The sequence below is a fragment of the Rhincodon typus genome, chromosome 10, assembly GCF_021869965.1.
Source record: "Rhincodon typus isolate 14 chromosome 10, sRhiTyp1.1, whole genome shotgun sequence".
Classification (NCBI taxonomy): Eukaryota; Metazoa; Chordata; class Chondrichthyes; order Orectolobiformes; family Rhincodontidae; genus Rhincodon; species Rhincodon typus.
Genome location: NC_063341.1, coordinates 66,190,549 through 66,209,429, shown reverse-complemented (window position 1 = coordinate 66,209,429; position 18,881 = coordinate 66,190,549). Strand labels below are relative to the sequence as shown.

The 18,881-nt window shown below is 39.3% G+C and overlaps 1 protein-coding gene across 4 annotated transcripts in view; it reads right to left on the bottom strand.

The window, feature by feature from the left end:
• Positions 1–18,881, bottom strand: part of tgfbr3 (transforming growth factor, beta receptor III) — a 199,557-nt gene that overhangs the window by 133,990 nt on the left and 46,686 nt on the right. For all 4 annotated transcript variants that reach the window (XM_048601985.1, XM_048601986.1, XM_048601987.1 and 1 more), the window contains exon 3: positions 3,077–3,297. In XM_048601985.1, coding sequence (XP_048457942.1) covers positions 3,077–3,297 — 221 coding nt within the window. The remainder of the gene's footprint in view (positions 1–3,076; positions 3,298–18,881) is intronic.

Here is an 18,881-nt window from a genome sequence, read left to right as displayed (position 1 = left end):
AAACCGGGATGGTGTAGTCACAGCTCCAATCAAATTAGCCTTCAATGATAACAACAAGCGGACCATAGCAGGTCAGCCCACTTTACATGCAGGGCACAATAATCAGTTCTATTGAAGTCAATGGAATTATTGAGAAGGAGGTATAAGAGGCAATCCACACTACATTGCCATTTTGCTTACTCTAACTTGAATTTGCTGGTGTCTCTCCAGAAGTCACTGGATGTCCCCTCTTACACTCACAACTAGTTAACCAGAAATGACAAGAGGTAACACAACCAAATAATCAAGTTGTATCATGCTTTCAATATTTAGAAACCAAATTTCAAAGGTAAATGTTTTTGGAGAAGTATTATGTTCAATTTTATATATTCATACATTTACAAAGTGAACAATTTACTCCCTCAGCTTGTATAACGGCCAGTAAGTAAAGCTGAATGGTCAGATGGCCGACGAATGCGAATAAGAGGTCGGTTCCATGTCAACAAGAACTCAGGGAGAATATGAGGCAGTACTGAAGAGGAAGTGGAAAAATAGTAGTATTATTGCTGGGAGAGATGACTGATCCTCAATTAATTATTTACATAAAGTTGGTGGACTGCTAATTTTGGGGGCACGTGTGAAAGTGGTGATGTGAGTACTTGCCCACCACTCACTCAACCTGACAAATAACTAAGGCAAAGTCCTAACCTTCTAACAGAGATCATTCCTCCTGTTTGAATATAGTCCAAATCATTTTAGAATTGTGCAAATAGTATTGCTGAAAATTTTTAAACTCTAAATATTCACAACAAATGGCATTCTGTCCTACTACTGCAGGTTATCACATATTATTAAAAAATGTCTAATGCAACTTTCATTCGTAGATTATTTATCATGGTTAAACAACCCAGGGTGTTTCACAGAAATGTTTTCAAAGAAAGTGTGACACCGAACTCAAGGAAATATAGGACAAATGACCAAAACCTTGACTGAAAAGGTTTGTTTCAAGGTATTTCTTTAAATGGAGGAAAGAAAGAGAGGTAGAGAGCAGTAGATTAGGAAGGGAACTCTAGCAGCCATGCCTTCAAATTTTTAGGCTTTTAGCTCATAAAGGTAGCGAAAGGAAAAATAGGGATGCACAAGAGACCAGAAGTAGAGGAGCACAAACATCTCAGAGGATTGCAGGGCTGAAGGAGGTTAGAGGTTGAAAGGGCCACGTCATGGAGAAGTCTGAAAACAAGAATTTTTTTAAATGGAGCTACTGCTGGACTTGAAGCTAATATTAATCAGCAAAGGGTAACAAGTAAAAAAGGATTTGGTGCAAATTAATGATCCCAGCTGAAGTTTGTTCTCGAAAAGTCAGATCCCAGACTGAAACCTGCATTGACAGGCTTCAGTTTTAAACAAAAAAAAAACAAAGATGCTGGAAATCAGGAACAACTATAGAAATTGCTAGGAAAACTCAGCAGGTCTGACAGCATCTGTGCAGAGAAAACAGAGTTAATGTTTTGGGTCTAGTGACCCTCCTCCACACTCAGTGCATCACTATGTGTACACTCTCAACCTCTCTCTCCATCAGCACCCTTTGCACTGGCTCAGAGCTGCCCTGGCCCTGGCCCTGGCCCTGGCCCCTGCCTCCACCCCTCCTCCATTTCCACTTCACCCACTGGCTCATTTGACACACTAACAAAAAAACATTTTCTTTTCCTTTCAGGCATTAAAGAATGCAAGATGCTACAACTTAGAGATACCCAGCGCTCCTTTAGAACCTTCCTCCTGTTCCCTTTCCTTTGACTCCATCCATTCTCCTAACCATGCTAACCCCTCACTGTCATGTATTTACTAAACTATCTGACCCTCCACTCTGATGATGAACATGTTCTGAAGGAGGGTTACTGGGCCCAAAATGTCAACTCTGCTTTCTCTCTATAGATGCTGCCAAACCTGCTGACTTTACACAGCAATTTCTGTTATTGTTTCAGGCTTTAGCTTTTTGGTTTTCTTTAAAAATCTACGCAGGTCAGTTACTGAACACATTCACAAAAATCTGCCCATCTACTTTAGCACAGAATAAAACATTTATTAAACCAGAAAAACATGAGCCACACTGCACTGGACAAAATGGCTGGAAAAATGTCATTTGAAACACCAGCAAAGGATTCAAACTCTCATTACTCCTTTTATCCCAGCAATATCCTTTCCAACACCAAAGCTCCAAAGATCTCCCGTTATCTCCCTATAAAAAGTTTGTTGCTCAGGCTGGCACAGTTCAGCTGGTTTCCTTCCTGTAAATTTCTGCACATTCACTAGATGCTTATTCTTAAGCTGCTAGCTCTCCCGGAGACAGCCAAACTGTAAACTAAACTCAATATTACTTTAATGTCAGACCAAATACTAGAGTTCTCTAAACTCAATGTCTATCAGTCTCACAGTAATTTTACTCAAGAGGGTAACATCACTGTCTCCACACTTTGGCATATAAACCCGCTGAGTGGCTGATCCCTTTTGAATTTTCCTGTATTTCCCGAAGCAACAGCAGTTTTATTCTCTAATTTTACTTTAATGCACTAACCTTCTCAACCCCATTCCTATTTCAGTTATAAAGGAAAGGCATAAAAGGCATTCAGAAAAACAAGCCTCCAGATCTCTCAGCACTAAGCGCACAAGAACATTTCTAAAAGTGAAACTAAAACCTGGCCTCCACTTTCTTAACACTCAACATTACAAAAATATAAATTCAGCTTAAAGTTATGCATTGTTCCTAACACAAGAAGCACTGCAGAGAGCAGAGTTTTAGATGAACTCAGGTTTATGGAGAGTAGAAAATGGGAGACTGGCCAGGAGTGTGCTGGAATAGTCAAGGCTAGTGGCAACAAAGGAAGGAGCAGGATTTCAGCAGCAGTTAAGCAAAGGAAGCTTTTCTGACATGTAACATTAAGCACACTAGAAGTTATCTTACTGGTAACCACATCCTTCAGAATACATTTATTATATAAACAGAAACTATGGCACAACTTCAAACAGTAGAATGAAGGAAGTGCAATATCATATATTTTTCACTTTTCCTTCAATAATTATAACAATATAAGAAATTTACCTCATCATAATTGCTGGAGTCTACACCAGTACTTTTTCCTTTGTCATGGTGATTGGGATCCATTCCGGTACTTTTCAAATTGATAATGTGCACCTCTCGAGGAAGACCCGTCGTTCCTCCACTTGCACAGCCGGATGATACAGTAAAACTCTCCAGCAAAGTTTTAACTGGATGAGATTCATCTACTGGTCCAAGCACACAGTCACTTCCCACTAGAGGGCCTGTATACAATATTAATAAAAAGAAGTTTACTAACAAAATTAATTGAATTTTTTTCTCTTAATTGTGAACAGCTAATTTTCCTCGCAACATTCATGTGTAAGAGCATGTACAACTCAGTGCAAATTGTACCATCCTTGTCCCCACCAGTGTAATGTGTTGGGTTATGTTGTACCTTTTGCTTGTAGGGTTATATGGAAAGAACTAGCGTCTTATGGCATAATTAATTCAACAAACAGAGTAAAGAACCTACACAGAATCCAATTATCAAAATACACATTTTAAATAACTACTATGTCACTGAAAATCCATTAGGTAAATCTGTACATGTTCTTTTACCTGAGTGAACAAAAGGTCCATTTTCAAGAATTACCAGCTAGCTTATGGTACTGCTAACTCCAAATGTGTTTACATGAAGCAGTAATATCTTTAGCTGAACTTATTTAGCAGAAATTTAACAATTACTGATGTTCTTAACTAATAACTTTCATTTTATGTAACAGCTTTAAGTTTTAAAAAAGAACACAATAATAATGGAAACTGTGGGGAATGTATCGCACCCCCAAGGCAGGTTTGGAGGCAAGGAACATTTTGGACAAAGTGGCAGCAAATGGTACCCAACTGCCATCCTGTTTCTGACTCAAATAATTCTAGGGTTTGGACTTGCCAATGCACTAATCCTCCTATCCCAGTTCAATGGAAATCTTTAAATGAGCCAACAGATCCCACAGGGAGTGCCTAATTCAAAAGGCATTCCATCTAGTTAGAGGGCAAGCAAAAACAGAAAGTGACCCTTCATCAGAACTGGATTCAAAACGTTAACTTTGTTTTACTCTCTACAGATGCTGCCAGACCTACTAAGTTTCTTCAGAGTTCTGTTTTTTGTTTTGGATTTCCAGCACCCATAGTTTTTTGTTTTCAATCTAATTATTGAGGGACCTGGCTTGGGATATGGGGATAGGACCATGGAAATCCATCCACTGTCCATGTTAAACCCCAGTCCCTCACAAACCCTATCCCATTACTCACCTGTGCCTCTAGTCCCTCATTGAATCTCTGGTGGGTGTATTGCTACCAGCAGCCAGCATTTCCCTGGTGATGCTAACTAGTGATGCACTGCTGCTGTCCTCAAATCAGACAGTAGCTCTCAGTGGAAGTGGGGACCAGATCCCCAACCCAGATCCTTCGTCCAAGGCAATGCCTGCAGCTGGCCACTCAAATACCTCAGGAGGCACTTAAATCACAAAAAGAGGCAATGCAGGGTTCAGACCTCTGCGCTCCCCGCCCCCCCCCCCATTAAATACTACACTAAGAAGCAGATTGTTATAAACTTATACACTTGCAACTCTGGCCCTGGACTTAAAAATTCACTGGCTAACTTTAAATTAAGTGTCTTAAATGAAAGAAGAGACAATGCTTGGGCAGTTTATGCTTTAGTGGGCAAGAATCTAAAGAGCAGTGAGTACAATTATATTTCATAATCTACTTTCAATCAAAAGAACTGATCTCATTGTAGCCAAAAGTATTCATTTATTTTGCAATGAGTACACTTTGCTGACAGTAATAAAGGAAAGAGTTTGATGTTGCATACATCATATGTGCCCGGAATGCACATATTTCAATTACAAGATGAAAGGTGAGAGTGGAAAAGTTACATTTTTCACCATGCTTTATATTAAAGAACTACAATGTGCAATTTATTTCCAGAAGGTGAATTTCTAAACACCATTTTGTTTTAGGGAACACAAAGAAGTGATCTTGAGTATCACTGTTAACTTTTAACGTTTTCTTTATATTTAGGCAAGCTGGATTTGTGGAAAGTGCATTAATTTTCAAAATAGCACCATGCTTATTAACAGCCTGTAGAAGTTCACTCTTACAGAGGCTTAAAATTGAAGAACAGGAAATCTGTTTTCATGATCAAGTTTATTTTAGCAGTTTGTCTTTTTTGATACCAGCCATGACAAGACAGCAGTATTAAACAGCTAAACATAAGTCTGTGTTTAAATTTGATTTGGTAGTAAGAAAACAAGATTGTCTTATTAGTTGCATTTGCACTGCAACAATTGTAAGACAACTTCCAAAGAATTTCACATTTCAGAAGAAATTCTTGCAGACCACCATGCCATTAACTCTGAACAAATTCAAAGTCAATTCATAGCAGTTTATGACACAGCATTATGGGGAGGCAATGGACTAGTGGTATTATCACTGGACTGCTAATCCAGAGACCCAGATAATGTTCTGGGGACCTGGGTTCGAATCCGCCATGGCAGATGATGGAATTTGAATTCAACAAATATCTGGAACTAAGAGTCTAATGATGACCATGAATCCATTGTCGATGGTTGGAAAAACCCATCTAGTTCACTAATGTCCTCTAGGGAAGGAAACTGCCATCCTTACCTGGTCTGGCCTACATGTGACTCCAAACCCACAGCAATGTGGTTGACTCTGAACTGCCCTCTGGGCAATTAGAACCCTCATCCCATGAATGAATAAATTAAGCATGAGCCTAATGAACCAAAATCCTTTCTACGTGGGTTCAAGCTCAAATCAGAATTACACCATGATTTACTTCATTTATCTTCTAGAAAGCCTCAAATGTTCCAGATCATAAAACCATAACCCTAGGTGCCGACAGATAAATTTTTCTTTCCTTAATTTGTAATATGAATCATACTGTTAAATCAATTAATTATACTGCAATACCTAGTGTCCTATAAAGAAAACAGAGAGACAATTTTGAATATCATGTATTACAAGAAAACTTACTAAACAAAAAGGCAAAGGTTCCCCAACTGATAGTTACACAAGTTAACTGTGGGCTGAATGACCTCCTTCTGTGCGGTGACCATTCTCTGATTCGATGGTAACAGAAAAAAATGAGGAAGATTAGGTACAGGTATCGAATATGCTGAGAGGCACATCTGATATCTCAATAAGTAAGCCATGTGATTTAAAAAGAGACAATATCAGAAGACTTTTATTTTGTCTATTTAGCAGGGCATCTGCTTATGACCTTCTCATGATGGCATTAGAGTCTGTGGAACAGAATCTCACAAAATTTAGCTATCAATTAACTCCTTCTTATAAAAAGACAAATATCTACTTGGAAAAGAGTCGGACAGTGATCAGAACAGTAAGACAAATCAACCATCTCATCAAACATGATACGGTATTTGTCTTAGAGATAGTAGGAACTGCAGACGCTGGAGAATCTGAGATAACAAGGCGTACAGCTGGATGAACACAGCAGGCCAAGCAGCATCAGAGGAGCAGCAAAGCTGACGTTTCGGGCCTAGACCCTTCTTCAGAAAAATGATAGGGTATTTGTCTTGTTGGGTTAGAAATAGGTATGTGACATATGAAAGACAACCAGTTAGAATTTGATACCGGAACTTCGGAGTTAAATTCACTTATTTTTAAGCACTGAAGAGGAAACAATTGGAGCATTTGTTCAGAATTTTAAGTTTCTAAAAAAGGCGAGCCATAGGCATAAGACAAAACAGCACGGTCAGGCAACATAGAGGAACTAATGCGCCTTTTCTGGATCACTGTTTTCTGACTTCATTATGTAGGAATAAAAAGCAAGATAGAATACAATTATACTTTAATTCACTGTCCTTTACATGGAGGCCCATTCACTCTATTTCTACACAGCACTGAATCCTTGTTGATCTGTCAGCAAGTAGTTCCACCCGGCATCAGGTTGTATACCATCTAAGTCAAGGAGGATTCTGAGTTTTCTTCCTGTAATCTGAATCAATCTAGAACGCTAATGTTTCCAAAAACATTCACAAAAAAAACTAAAATCTTCCTCTTTTAGCAGTGTAAGTTAACTGCCCCACATTACCTGTAAATCTGGACAAATGAAAGCTATTAAAAAAAAAGGAACAAAGGACAAAACAAAATTAAAGTGCGAAAGGGGAATGTGAAAAAAAAAATCTTGCAAGAGAAAGAGGCCAACAGTAAAAGACTGTATATATTATAAAGAGAGAAGTAAAGAGAAATGTTGTTCCATTAATGGCAAATGCAGCAGAGGATAAAATTGATAAGAAGGAAATAGCAGACTTGAACAACTACTTTCTGTTCATTTCATTAGAGGATAAAAACAAAGCACCAACAATATAACAGAACCTAAAAATGTGTGGCATGGAATGTAGTCTCTATAATTTTTAAAAATGGAAGTAGAGAAAAGAAATGGCATTTATGATTGTCAAATCTCCAGGAAGTTTCCACGCACATCATTAAAAAGAGGTGGGAACTTTTCCTCAGTCATATTCAGGAATTATTCCATTGGATTGGAAAACTGCACATCACTCCCTTATTTAAAAAGGGAGAGAGGGAGAAAAATCAGACAACAATAGATCTGTTACTTGACATCAATTGAAGTTACCCAAACCTATCTTCAGAAACAGAGTTACTGAGTGTTTGTACAATTACTAGCTGGTCCAAAAAATTCATATGGACTTGTGAATGGATAGATCATGTCTGATTAATTCAGCTGAACTTTGAGCAGTCATTAACATGCTGTATGGCAAACTGTCTACAGAACATAAGAACATAAGAACTAGGAGCAAGAGTAGGCCGTCTGGCCCTTCGAGCCTGCTCCGCCATTCAATAAGATCATGGCTGATCTTTTCGTGGACTCAGATCCACTTACGCGTATTCTCACCGTATCCCTTAATTCCTTTATTGTTCAAAAAAAAATCTACCTTTTTTTTAAAAACGTTTACTGAAGTAGCGTCAACTACTTCACTGGGCAAGGAATTCCATAGATTAACAACCCTCTGGGTGAAGAAATTCCTTCTCAATTCAGTCCTAAATCTGCTCCCTCTAATCTTGAGGCTATGCCCTCTTGTCCTAGCTTCACCTGCCAGTGGAAACATCCTCTCTACTTCTATCTTATCTATTCCCATCATAATTTTATATGTTTCTATAAGATCCCCCCTCAATCTTCTGAATTCCAATGAATATAATCCCAATCTACTCAGTCTCTCCTCATAAGCCAACCCCCTCAACTCCGGAATCAACCTAGTGAACCTCCCTTGCACCCCCTCCAGTGCCAATACATCCTTTCTCAAGTAAGGAGACCAAAACTGCACACAGTACTCAGGTGTGGCCTCACCAGCACCTTGTACAGCTGCAACATAACCTCTCTGCTTTTAATTTCAATCCCTTTAGCAATGAAGGACAAATTTCCATTTGCCTTCCTAATTACTTGTTTTTTTTAATATAACTGACTCTTGATAAAGTTTTGAACAAGTGACAAAAATCAGAAATCAGATCACAAAGAAATGGAGGTAACTTTGTGTCTCCAGATTGGTATTGTTTAGGATGTAGGTGATCTTCAGTAAAAGCAAAGGACTGTGGTTTTTAAATTTTACAGTTAGTAAAATTAATGAAAGGAGCTAATTGAATATTAGTTTTTATCTCCAGATGTACTGGAATTCAAATTAAAGAATTAATACTTCATTCACACAGACAGCAGTTAAAAACAAGAAATATTTTCACACAGAGGGTTGTAAGAATTTGCAACAGTGTTTTCCAAGGTTTATGAAAGCTGGATCAGTTGAGGTATCTGGGGAGATGGAATGATGCTGGCTAAATACTACGGACAGCCACAAACTACAGTAGAACAGGCTTGAAGGGCTGAACAGCCTATTCCTGTTTTTGTACTACGTTATAGTTTAAAACTTGCAGCAATTGTATTATCAATCCACTCTGCACTTTGAATCCAATCAAGATTAGTCAACCAAATTTTAGTTAATAATATCCTTTAAAATAAGCGCAAATTGTATTTACAGTTCATCACCTTTCACATAGTCCTACCAAATTTTCCTTCTACAACAGAATTGGCTTGCAAAAATCAATTCTGTCTTAAGCAGAAGGTATTCAACTGGTGTACAAGTCCAGTCCTGCTAAATATTCTGCTCTTAAGAGAAAACACACTCATGACTTAGCGAAGCACTGCCTGAACTTGTTCAATAAGGACAAAGTTTGAATGCTGATGGAACTTGGTTCACAAGGAGCCCTTATAATTTAGCACTTCAGGGAACAAGCCACAAGTCAAATTAAATCACCAAACGTTGTACAATATCACTTTGTAGTTGGGATGAGCATTGCCCTATAGTTTTCCACTAACTGAAAATCTGTTGGCAAAAGGTCAATGAAAGGCTGGAAATTTAATCAAGAAGTTTTAAAAAGGTTATAAAATTAATGCTATCACAAGAACAAGAAGTACAGATACAAGTTAAAATATGCAACCTTGTAAAGTACATTAAATCTTTCCACATGCAACCCAGGAGTAAATATAATGTTCCAATGCAAACAGCTGTAAAGGGCACAGTAACCTTGAATTACAATCAGACAAGCAAGATGCAGCAACAGCCATTAATACCAGAAGCAGCAGGTTAACCTGACTTTCTGCACAGTGAAAAATTCTCTCAACAGGCAGAGTTCAAAATTTACTATGGCAACTGTACATGTTTACTTCTTTGAAAGTTATTTACTTTACAATCAGTCTCTTGGGGGTGGAGGGAGGAATAATAGTTTGCGTTCCTTAGCATAGTACAAGGGATCCAGATCCAATGCCGAATTATGAGTGTACAAAAGCAAGACAATAACAGATCAATGTCAAAAGGACATGACATGTAGGAAAATATTTCGGTATAGGTCTTCATTTTCTAAAATATTATACATCAAAAACTACCATGAACAGCAATACTGTTCACTTTTGGGCAGAGCTATAGTTGCCCACTTTTGCCAAACAAAAATCAAAATAAAATTGCTCCAAAACAAAAATAACCATGATGCTACCTTGAAAACCAAAAAGATCACAATCTGCTCAGTCTGTCCCGAGTGCCACAACTTTTCAAACCTAGTGACATTCTTGTAATTTTTTCTGCAATTTTGCAAGTGCTTCTTTATCCTTTCTCAAGTATGGATGAGATCTATTTACCATATTCCCAAATCACTAAAATTCTACATAAATTTCAAAGTATCTAGTTGTTTTGGATTCTATTTCATTGGAACTGACCTCCAATATTATGCTCCGTTTGTGGCGTTACCACCTTGCATTGCTACTTTTAGTGATTTATGTTTCCATATTCTAAGATCTTTTGCACCTTGATCCAATTTAGTTTTAGCTTCCAGGAAGGCAAGCAGGTGTCTTATGCCATTGAGCAAAACGTATCACTTCACACTTCATTATATAGGCCAGTTTTTGTTTTCTCATTTTGCAGTGTTTTTGTGGTGTATCCAAAGGTACAATCTATGACTGAGATATCATCCCCTTTGTAATCAACCAATGTGCCTATTTATTTTCCTGCCATCTCAACTGTATTTTATTCATTGACAGGATAGGAGGCATGGCTGACCAGGCCAGATTAATTGCCCATCCCTTCTTGTCTTCAAAGGAGGTGGTAGTGAGAAGCCACCATCTTGAATTGCTACAGTCCATGTGATGTAGGTATACGCACATTGCTGTTAGGGAGGGAATTTGAAATCATTGACAGTGAAAGAGTGGCGATGTAGTTCAAAGACAGGATGGTGTGCTGCTTGGAGGGAAACTTGCAGGTAGTGATCTTCCCATATCTGCTGCCCTTGTCCTTCTAGATGGTGAAGGTTGCAAGTTTGGAGCATGCTGTCTAAGGAGGCTTGCTCAGTTGCTGTAGAGCATCTTGCAGATGGTACAACAGCACTAGCGTGCATTTGTGTTGGAGGGAGGGAGAGACAGAGTTGAAGGTGTTAGATTAGCAGCAAATCAAGTGAACTGCCTTGGTTTTGAGCTTCTTGAGAATTGTTGGAGCAGCATGCATCCAAGCAGAGGACAGTTTTCCATCACACTCCTGACTTGTGCCTTGAAGATGGTGGATAGGCTTTGAGGAGTCAGGAAGTAAGTTACTTGCCACAGAATTCTTAACCTCTGACCTGCTCTTGTAGCCACTGTATTTATAGAAACATATCCACTGTGATCAAATGGCAGAGCAGACTCAATGGGCTGAATGGCCCAAATTCTGATCCTATAATCTTATGGTCTATGGTCATATTTGTCTGGTCCAGTTCTGTTTTTGATCAATGGTAACCTCCAGAAGGTTGAAGGGAGGGGATTCAGCAATAGAAATGCTTTTGAATGTCAAAGAATGATGGTTCAATTCTCTTGGTAAAATGGTCATTGCTTGGCTCTTGGGTGGCCTAGGTGTTACTTGTCAGTTGGGGAAATTGATGAATCAGCTAAAGACGGTTGGACCTAGGACATTCGGGTCCCACCTGCTCCAGGTGTGTCACAACATAGGTTGACTAACATAAAAAACCTGTTTGAACCTCTGGTGCCAAAATTAAAAAGATCACTTATCTGTTCTCTCCAGAAATGTTAGGACTTTTGCAATAGTAATAGTGTCCTTACTTCTGTACTAGGAGGACAAGGTTAAAGCTCCACCTGCTCCAGAGGTGTACAACAAACCGCTCTGATGGATTAGAAAATATCTATTAAATACCACCCTGAGGACATTGGGCTCTTATAGCACAGTGGTAGTGCTCCTACCTTTGGGCCAGCACACTTAGGGTCAAGTCCCACTTGCCCCAGTAGTGGGTCATAACATCTGTGAACAGGTTGATTAGAAAATATCTACCCTGAGCAACTGGGCTCTTGTGGTAGTCGTGCAGTGGTAAATTCCTACATCTGGCCAGAAAGCCTGAGCTCGAGGTGTACTATAACATGTCTGAACAAGGTGACTTAAAAAATAATACTGAGGAACCACGGTAGTGGTGCCCAATGGCTGAGATAGTTGACTTTCAATAACCATATCATCTCCTTTTCTGGTAGGTATGACTCTAACCAGAGAGTTTTGCACGCCCAATTTCCAATTATGCCAGTTTTGCTAGAGCTCAAGTCACAATTAGTCCAATGCTGCCATGATGTCATGGGCAGTCACTCTAACTTGCCCTTCTTGAGTTCAGTGTTCAACGTTTGACAAATTGACAACGTTTGGAACAAGGCTGTAAATGAGGGCAGGAGCTCAGTGGGTTCATGGTGAAATTCCTACTGAATGTGAATGAGTGAATTATTGTTGAATAAATGCCAATTGATTACATCATCAACAACTTCCACTTTGTAGTGATTGGAACCAGTTGGATCTTGTTGACCACTAATCCTTTGATTGGCATTGTTAACCTGGGCCACTCAGAAAAGCCGTGGCTGATCAATATAACCAGGAGATTTAGAATCTCCTCAGTTCAGAGGACTGACTCTGAGCTGGTTGGGTACAGCCAAATGTACTATACACAAGGAAATAAAGAGAGTCTTGGTGATGGGATACCAGTCTCTGTGCAGTTATTTCACACTTTTGTGAGGATTGACATTAGACTAGGACAGTCATTGGCCAGGTAGAATTTGTGCTGCTTTTCATGGACAGCACACAAGTGGGCAATGTTTCACATTGTGATGGAAGGAAGGTCAATGATAAAGCAGAAAATGGTTGAGCCTAGGGCACTACCCTGAGGAAATCCTGCAGTGATATCCTGGCACTGGTATATGATTGACTTCTGACAACCACAGCCATCATCCTTTGTGCTAGGCACACAACAGCCTTAGGAATCTGAAAGTTAAGTAGTCACTACAAATAAATGATAGATGGTTGGAAATAAGATGCTGCGGTTGTAAACAGCTTATGTCAACCAGAGATAGTAGCCCCTGAGGAAGAAAGAATCAGTGGCAAAGACAGGTAATGTAACAGAGTCAAAACACATTGGTGAAGACTTCACAATATTCACCTAGAGGGAACTGTAGCACATCCAAGTTGGAATCCGGAAGCAGCAGATGAGTACAGCATCAGCAAGACCCAACTACAAATCTTAACTCCAATTTGCAGCATCATGTAATGTAGAGGGAAAACATAAGACTGAACTGAACGAGAGTCTGGTAGCTATGTCCTACAGAATTCACTTTATCATTAACAGCCACTGAACATGATCTTAAGAATACCTTGCATGATAACAATAAAACACATCAACATCCCAGCTATTTTAATTTGGAGTAGGAAGGCTACTCCATCCTTTGATTATTTCAGAAAAGAATGACACTATAAAGAATAACAATTAAGACACAAATAGAGAAGGAATAACTGTGAATGAAAGTGATTTGAATTGTCAAATAAGACTCTCAGTATATGTTTGGAGAAACCCTTCCAAATTCTGAAAACCTGAATCACACTCTGAAACTTTGCATAAATTCATATTTGATATCTCACTTCAAATGAACTACTGATGAATCAAATTCTTCCCAAGCGAAGAACTACATCAACCTATGAATAAAGATAAACTTTTCTGTTCGAGGACAAAACACTGATTATTTATCTAAGAAGGTGACCTGAATTCATTCCTTAGGTTCAGCAGCGGTCACCAAATGTTCATTTTACACCTTCTTAACCCAGGTTTAATAAACCTGATTGTAGCGTCCCTAACAGTGACACTGTATGACACAAAAGCTAGACTTTGGCCACGATCTTTTCCAACATGTCGTCACTGAATACACATGCTAAGCCATCAGGACAGCACCTAAATATATTTTTATTCAATGATTTATTTTAAATTGAAGGGTTATGTCACAACTCAACAAGAGTAAAGTGTCACCTGCTTTGGATGAATGATAGCAAGCTGCTTCCACTCTTCTTGTTAATAATGTTCTCAACAATATTTTGATGGAAAAGGTAATCGGTTTCTGTCCCACTACCAGCTGCTAATCTCACCACAAACTCGGAGAAGATCTAATAATTAGCGAGGCATGTCCTCATGCCCCAAAATCCACATTCATTAATCATTTAAGTTATTTTTCCAAAATGATTCCAAATGTCCCTTCTAAAATCAACTACATTCACTCCTTCGAAGACCAAACTGACTGGTATAAAACCTGATGCTAAATTAACTGTCATAATGTCAGCATGTACGTTTGCACAATCCTACAAAGTCAGTCAATCATTTGGTAGGAAAGTGGTCCATACTTCAGCCTGAAAAATGTCAAGCTGCCAATTTGCCCAAAGTATAATGACAATTTCTGAAGTCACATCATTTTAGTTTATTATACCATGTTAAGTATCTCAACAGTTTCCTCAACTATGACAGTCACAATGACCCAGAATGGCCTCTTTCTATGTTGTATATTTCTTTGATTTAGTGGGTGTGTCTGGTAGTTTTCACTTAATGCAATATTAACAGAATTGTTTGTGCCTGTTTTGAACAAAATAATACCATTGAATTATGCTGCCATCTCTCTAGAATACAGTTAATATTTTACACAATAGAAAGGAACTGAATTAACAAGTGGTGATGTGCTTATTAATGTTGAATAAAACATCCTTAACTGAGAATACAGTGACTTGAAAAGATGCAAAGAAAGATACTGCAGATGCTGGACACCTCAATCAAAAAGACATAAGCACAAAGTGAGCACTAAGTAAGCAAGCTAAGAGCCATAAGATGCATCCTGGGTAGATTCACAAGATGCGTGTGTATCCCTGCATGTCCCTGAGCTCCAAAGTGTAGACCTGAAGGGCTGAAGTAGTGTGAGAGTTAGTGTGAAAGCAGCTATGATGTGGTGAGGCTAATAATTTGGCAATGCCAACTTAAATGGACAAAGGGTGGAAGAGAACAATTTCCATTGAACAAGTGAAATTTGGAACTACACAGAAATTAGGCAAGTTTAGCTAATAATGGATGCAAATATAGGGAAATAAAGTATTCACCAGTGAACAGATTTTGAACTCACTGCTTAAACTTTAAAGCTGAGTAACAAATTTTTTGATTTTCAGTGTTGAAAATCTGATTTTTCCATTTTTACCCTTTTTCCCTAACATTCATAACATTGCCCACTCCATGGAGGAAAAATTCTGCCTCTTGGTCAAATCACAGCTCAGAAAATTACTAGTACTTCTAGAAACCCTATTAATCTGAAAGGTTGATAATCCTAGTTATATCTTTGCCATGGTCTAATGAGAATAATTATAATCTCTTGTCTCCAATCTTACGAACAAAAATTTGAAAATGGGGTGACGAGATAGCCACTGAAACAGAGGTAGTCAAGGGGAGAACGATTAAGACAGAGTCGGAGAGTATAAATTGTCAAAACTTTCCACTGATTGACAACTGGGTAACAAAACATATAATTTCACAATTACCACAAAAAGCAAAAAGAAATATTAGAGAAAAAAGTTTTCATGCAGTGAGCCATTAAAACTTGAAATGTTTTACCATAACTAGATACTGAAGTAGCATTACATTGTTAAAAAGCACAAGTGTTGGAAAAGTAAAATGTAAAGATTACAGAACTAGGTTAGCATAGATTTGTTTTATTCATTCACAGGATGAGGGTGTCACTGGCTAGGCCATCATTTATTGCTCCACCCCTAATCCAGTTTAAATGGTCAACCACTTTGCTGTAGGTCTGGAGTCACATGTAGGCCAGACCAGGTAAGGATGACAGATTTCCTTCCCTAAGTGACATTAATGAACCTGATGGGCTTTTCTGACAATTGACAATAGATTTATGGTCATCCTCAGACTCTTAATTCCATATTTTTATTGAATTCAGATTCCATCATCTGCCATGGTGGGATTCAAACAAAGGTCCCCAGAACATTACCTGGGCCTCTCAATTAACAATCCAGTGTAATTACCACTAGGCCATCACAGTCCCCAAATGAACTATCCCCCACATAGGTCATTTGATTGATGCTGAGCAGTCAAATCTGTGTAATGGAGGCAGAGACCTCAAGTAAGGAAATCCTCTGTCTCAGCAACAGTCCCACGTTTTAACTTTTTTGGGTGGGTATTATTGAGTCAGGACTGCCTCAGAAGAAAATGTGTAGGTGGCAATGGAGACAGATGGATTCCGATTCAGACCACTGAAAGCTTGTTTTGGTTCTTCACAACAGAGATTATACAAGGTTGTTAGGCCCTGTAGCCCCAAAGCCTTATATCCACCCACTATGCCACTGCAGGCGATGCACTTTGGAGAAAGTTAACAAGACAAATGAATACTCAATAAATGGAAGGACATCAGGAAGCTCAAATGAACACAGGGATCTTGGAATGCTTGTCCATAGATCCCTGAAGGTGATAGGACAGGTTGGGTAGCTAAGGTGGCATACAGGACACTTGTCTTTATCAGGCATGGCATGGATGAAGACAAGTGTCCTGTATGCCACCTTAACTACCCAACCAGCAGGGAGGAGCTTCACAGGACATTAGTTAGGCCCCACCGAACGTACTGCGTGCTGGAATAACTGAATGTCTGAATGACTAAATGATTCATTATCATATGCATTTTACAGGGAGAAAAACAGTAAAATACACTGAAAAGCTTCTCCACTATTGCCACAATCTGGTGCTATTTTGAATAGGTTTAACAAAAGGAAAAAAAAACAGAAAGATAGAACTAAAAGAGAGTCCAGCAGTTCTGAGCCAGCTCATTAACAACAAAGCCTGTACCGCCATCCCTCCTCCACTGCCTTGCTGCTGCCACCACTGAACCCAACCAACAATGAAGCTGGTGATGCTCAGGCATCATCTTTCGCTGCTGAACCCATCTTGCTGACATTGCCTCCACCAATGTAGCAGTTGCTGTTTCTGATGTCAAGTCCCGTGCTTGCCCCAGAAAGGTAAACAGGGGCCCACTTGCTACCATCACGAAATCCGCACTGGGCCCACTCAAGCAATGCTGGGATTCCTCGCTGCCACCAATGGTAAGTAAAGAGAAGGAAGAAAGTAAGTAAGTAAAACAATAGAAAATAGAAAAAAAAAAGCAAGCCTTGGAGCAGACGAGCCCTGGCACAGGAACTCTACTCCTCCGCCAACTTTTGGTCACCGCACAATAGGAAGGATGTGATTGCACTGGAGGGGATGCAAAGGAGATTCGCCAGGATGTTAACAAAAAACAAAGTTGCTGGAAAAGCTCAGCAGGTTTGGCAGCATCTGTGAGGGAAAAAACAAGAGTTAATGTTTCGGGGTCCGGTGACCCCTCCTCAGAACCGGACCCAAAACGTTAACTCTTGTTTTTTCTTTCACAGATGCTGCCAGACCTGCTGAGCTTTTCCAGCAACTTTGTTTTAGTTCCCGATTTACAGCATCTGCAGTTCTTTCGGTTTTCACCAGGATGTTGTCTGAGATGGAGGCTGAGGGGCTGGCTAAGCTTGGGTTTTATCCTTTGGAGCAGAGAAGGTTCAGGTGCATAAGAGTATGACGGGCATGGGCAGCATGAAGAATAAGCAGCTGTTCATGTTAGTTGAAGGGTCAATAACAAGAGTGTCAAGTGCTGGAAAATGGAACTAGTAGATTTAGAATAGCCTCTGTTGGTACAGACTTGATGGGCTGAAGGGCCTCTTCTGTATGCTATCATTCCATGCCACCTTATACTCTCATGCCAATTCTAAAGCTATTCACCCAGCATCCACTACATAGGCAGACCTCAAGCTAAATTTTTTTATTCATTTCCATGTGGCTTCTAACTGTATAATAGGGCTCTCACAAATATACACTTGACATTTAAATAAAAACCTCAAACTGAACTGTTTGAAAGTTTGAAACTTATCAAGTATTAAAAAGAAAGAAACACAATGAGTACCCATACCAAAGACACCTAAACATTTAATAGCCTCTTGAAACTGTCAAAAGTGGCAAAGCCTTCACTGAGACAAGTGCTTTGAGTTTTCAAACTCAGCCAAGCATTCATTATGTGCCCAGATGTAATATGATATTTTGTAACATGTTAACAACATCTATTGAAACCTGCAGGAACAGATGGTAATGGTCTTTTCTAAGCAACGTCAGATGGTTTGTTTATACATTGCAGCTGTGTCTTTTTTAAAAAAACTGATAGTTGTAGCTTGTTTTATTTTACATGTTTTAGAAGCTGGGGATTTGCACTTAACACTTAAACAGACCCGAAGCACCCTTCAAGATGGCTTACAACCCCCACCCCCACCCCATCAATTTATAACTTTCATTTCTGCAGGTTAAGTCCCTTTGAACAATGAAAACAGCCTGTTTCGAAAACAGCAATTTCAAATTGTTCTTTTAAGTTTGGCTGCATGGGCAACACAAACCTGCACCATCCCTGGAAGTTTTCTAAAATCACACTGCCTCCCGCTAACCCTGTCAGAACTGGTTCTCCCTGGATTGACCAATTCAACATCCAACCAGCCTATAATTCACACCCCTTCCACTACCAGCAGAAATGGGATCTGAAACATGCCTGTCATTTTTAAAGGCTTCCAGAGTCAGCTCAAGTACACAAAAGTCTAGCCATAAACACCTTCTGTGCTACCAGTTGAGTCTCTGCACTGCATTATGATACAAGCAAATTTTATTACTGGCAAGTCAGATCCCACTGAAATGTTGCTTGATAAGATCATATTCTGTTCTTTATTTGACACGGTGTCTTTCACTGAAGCACAAATGGACAATACTTCAGATCTAAGATAGTAGGAACTGCAGATGCTGGAGAATCCGAGACAACAAGGTGCAGGGCTGGATGAACACAGCAGGCCAAGCAGCATCATAGGAGCAGAGAGGCTGACGTTTCGGGCCT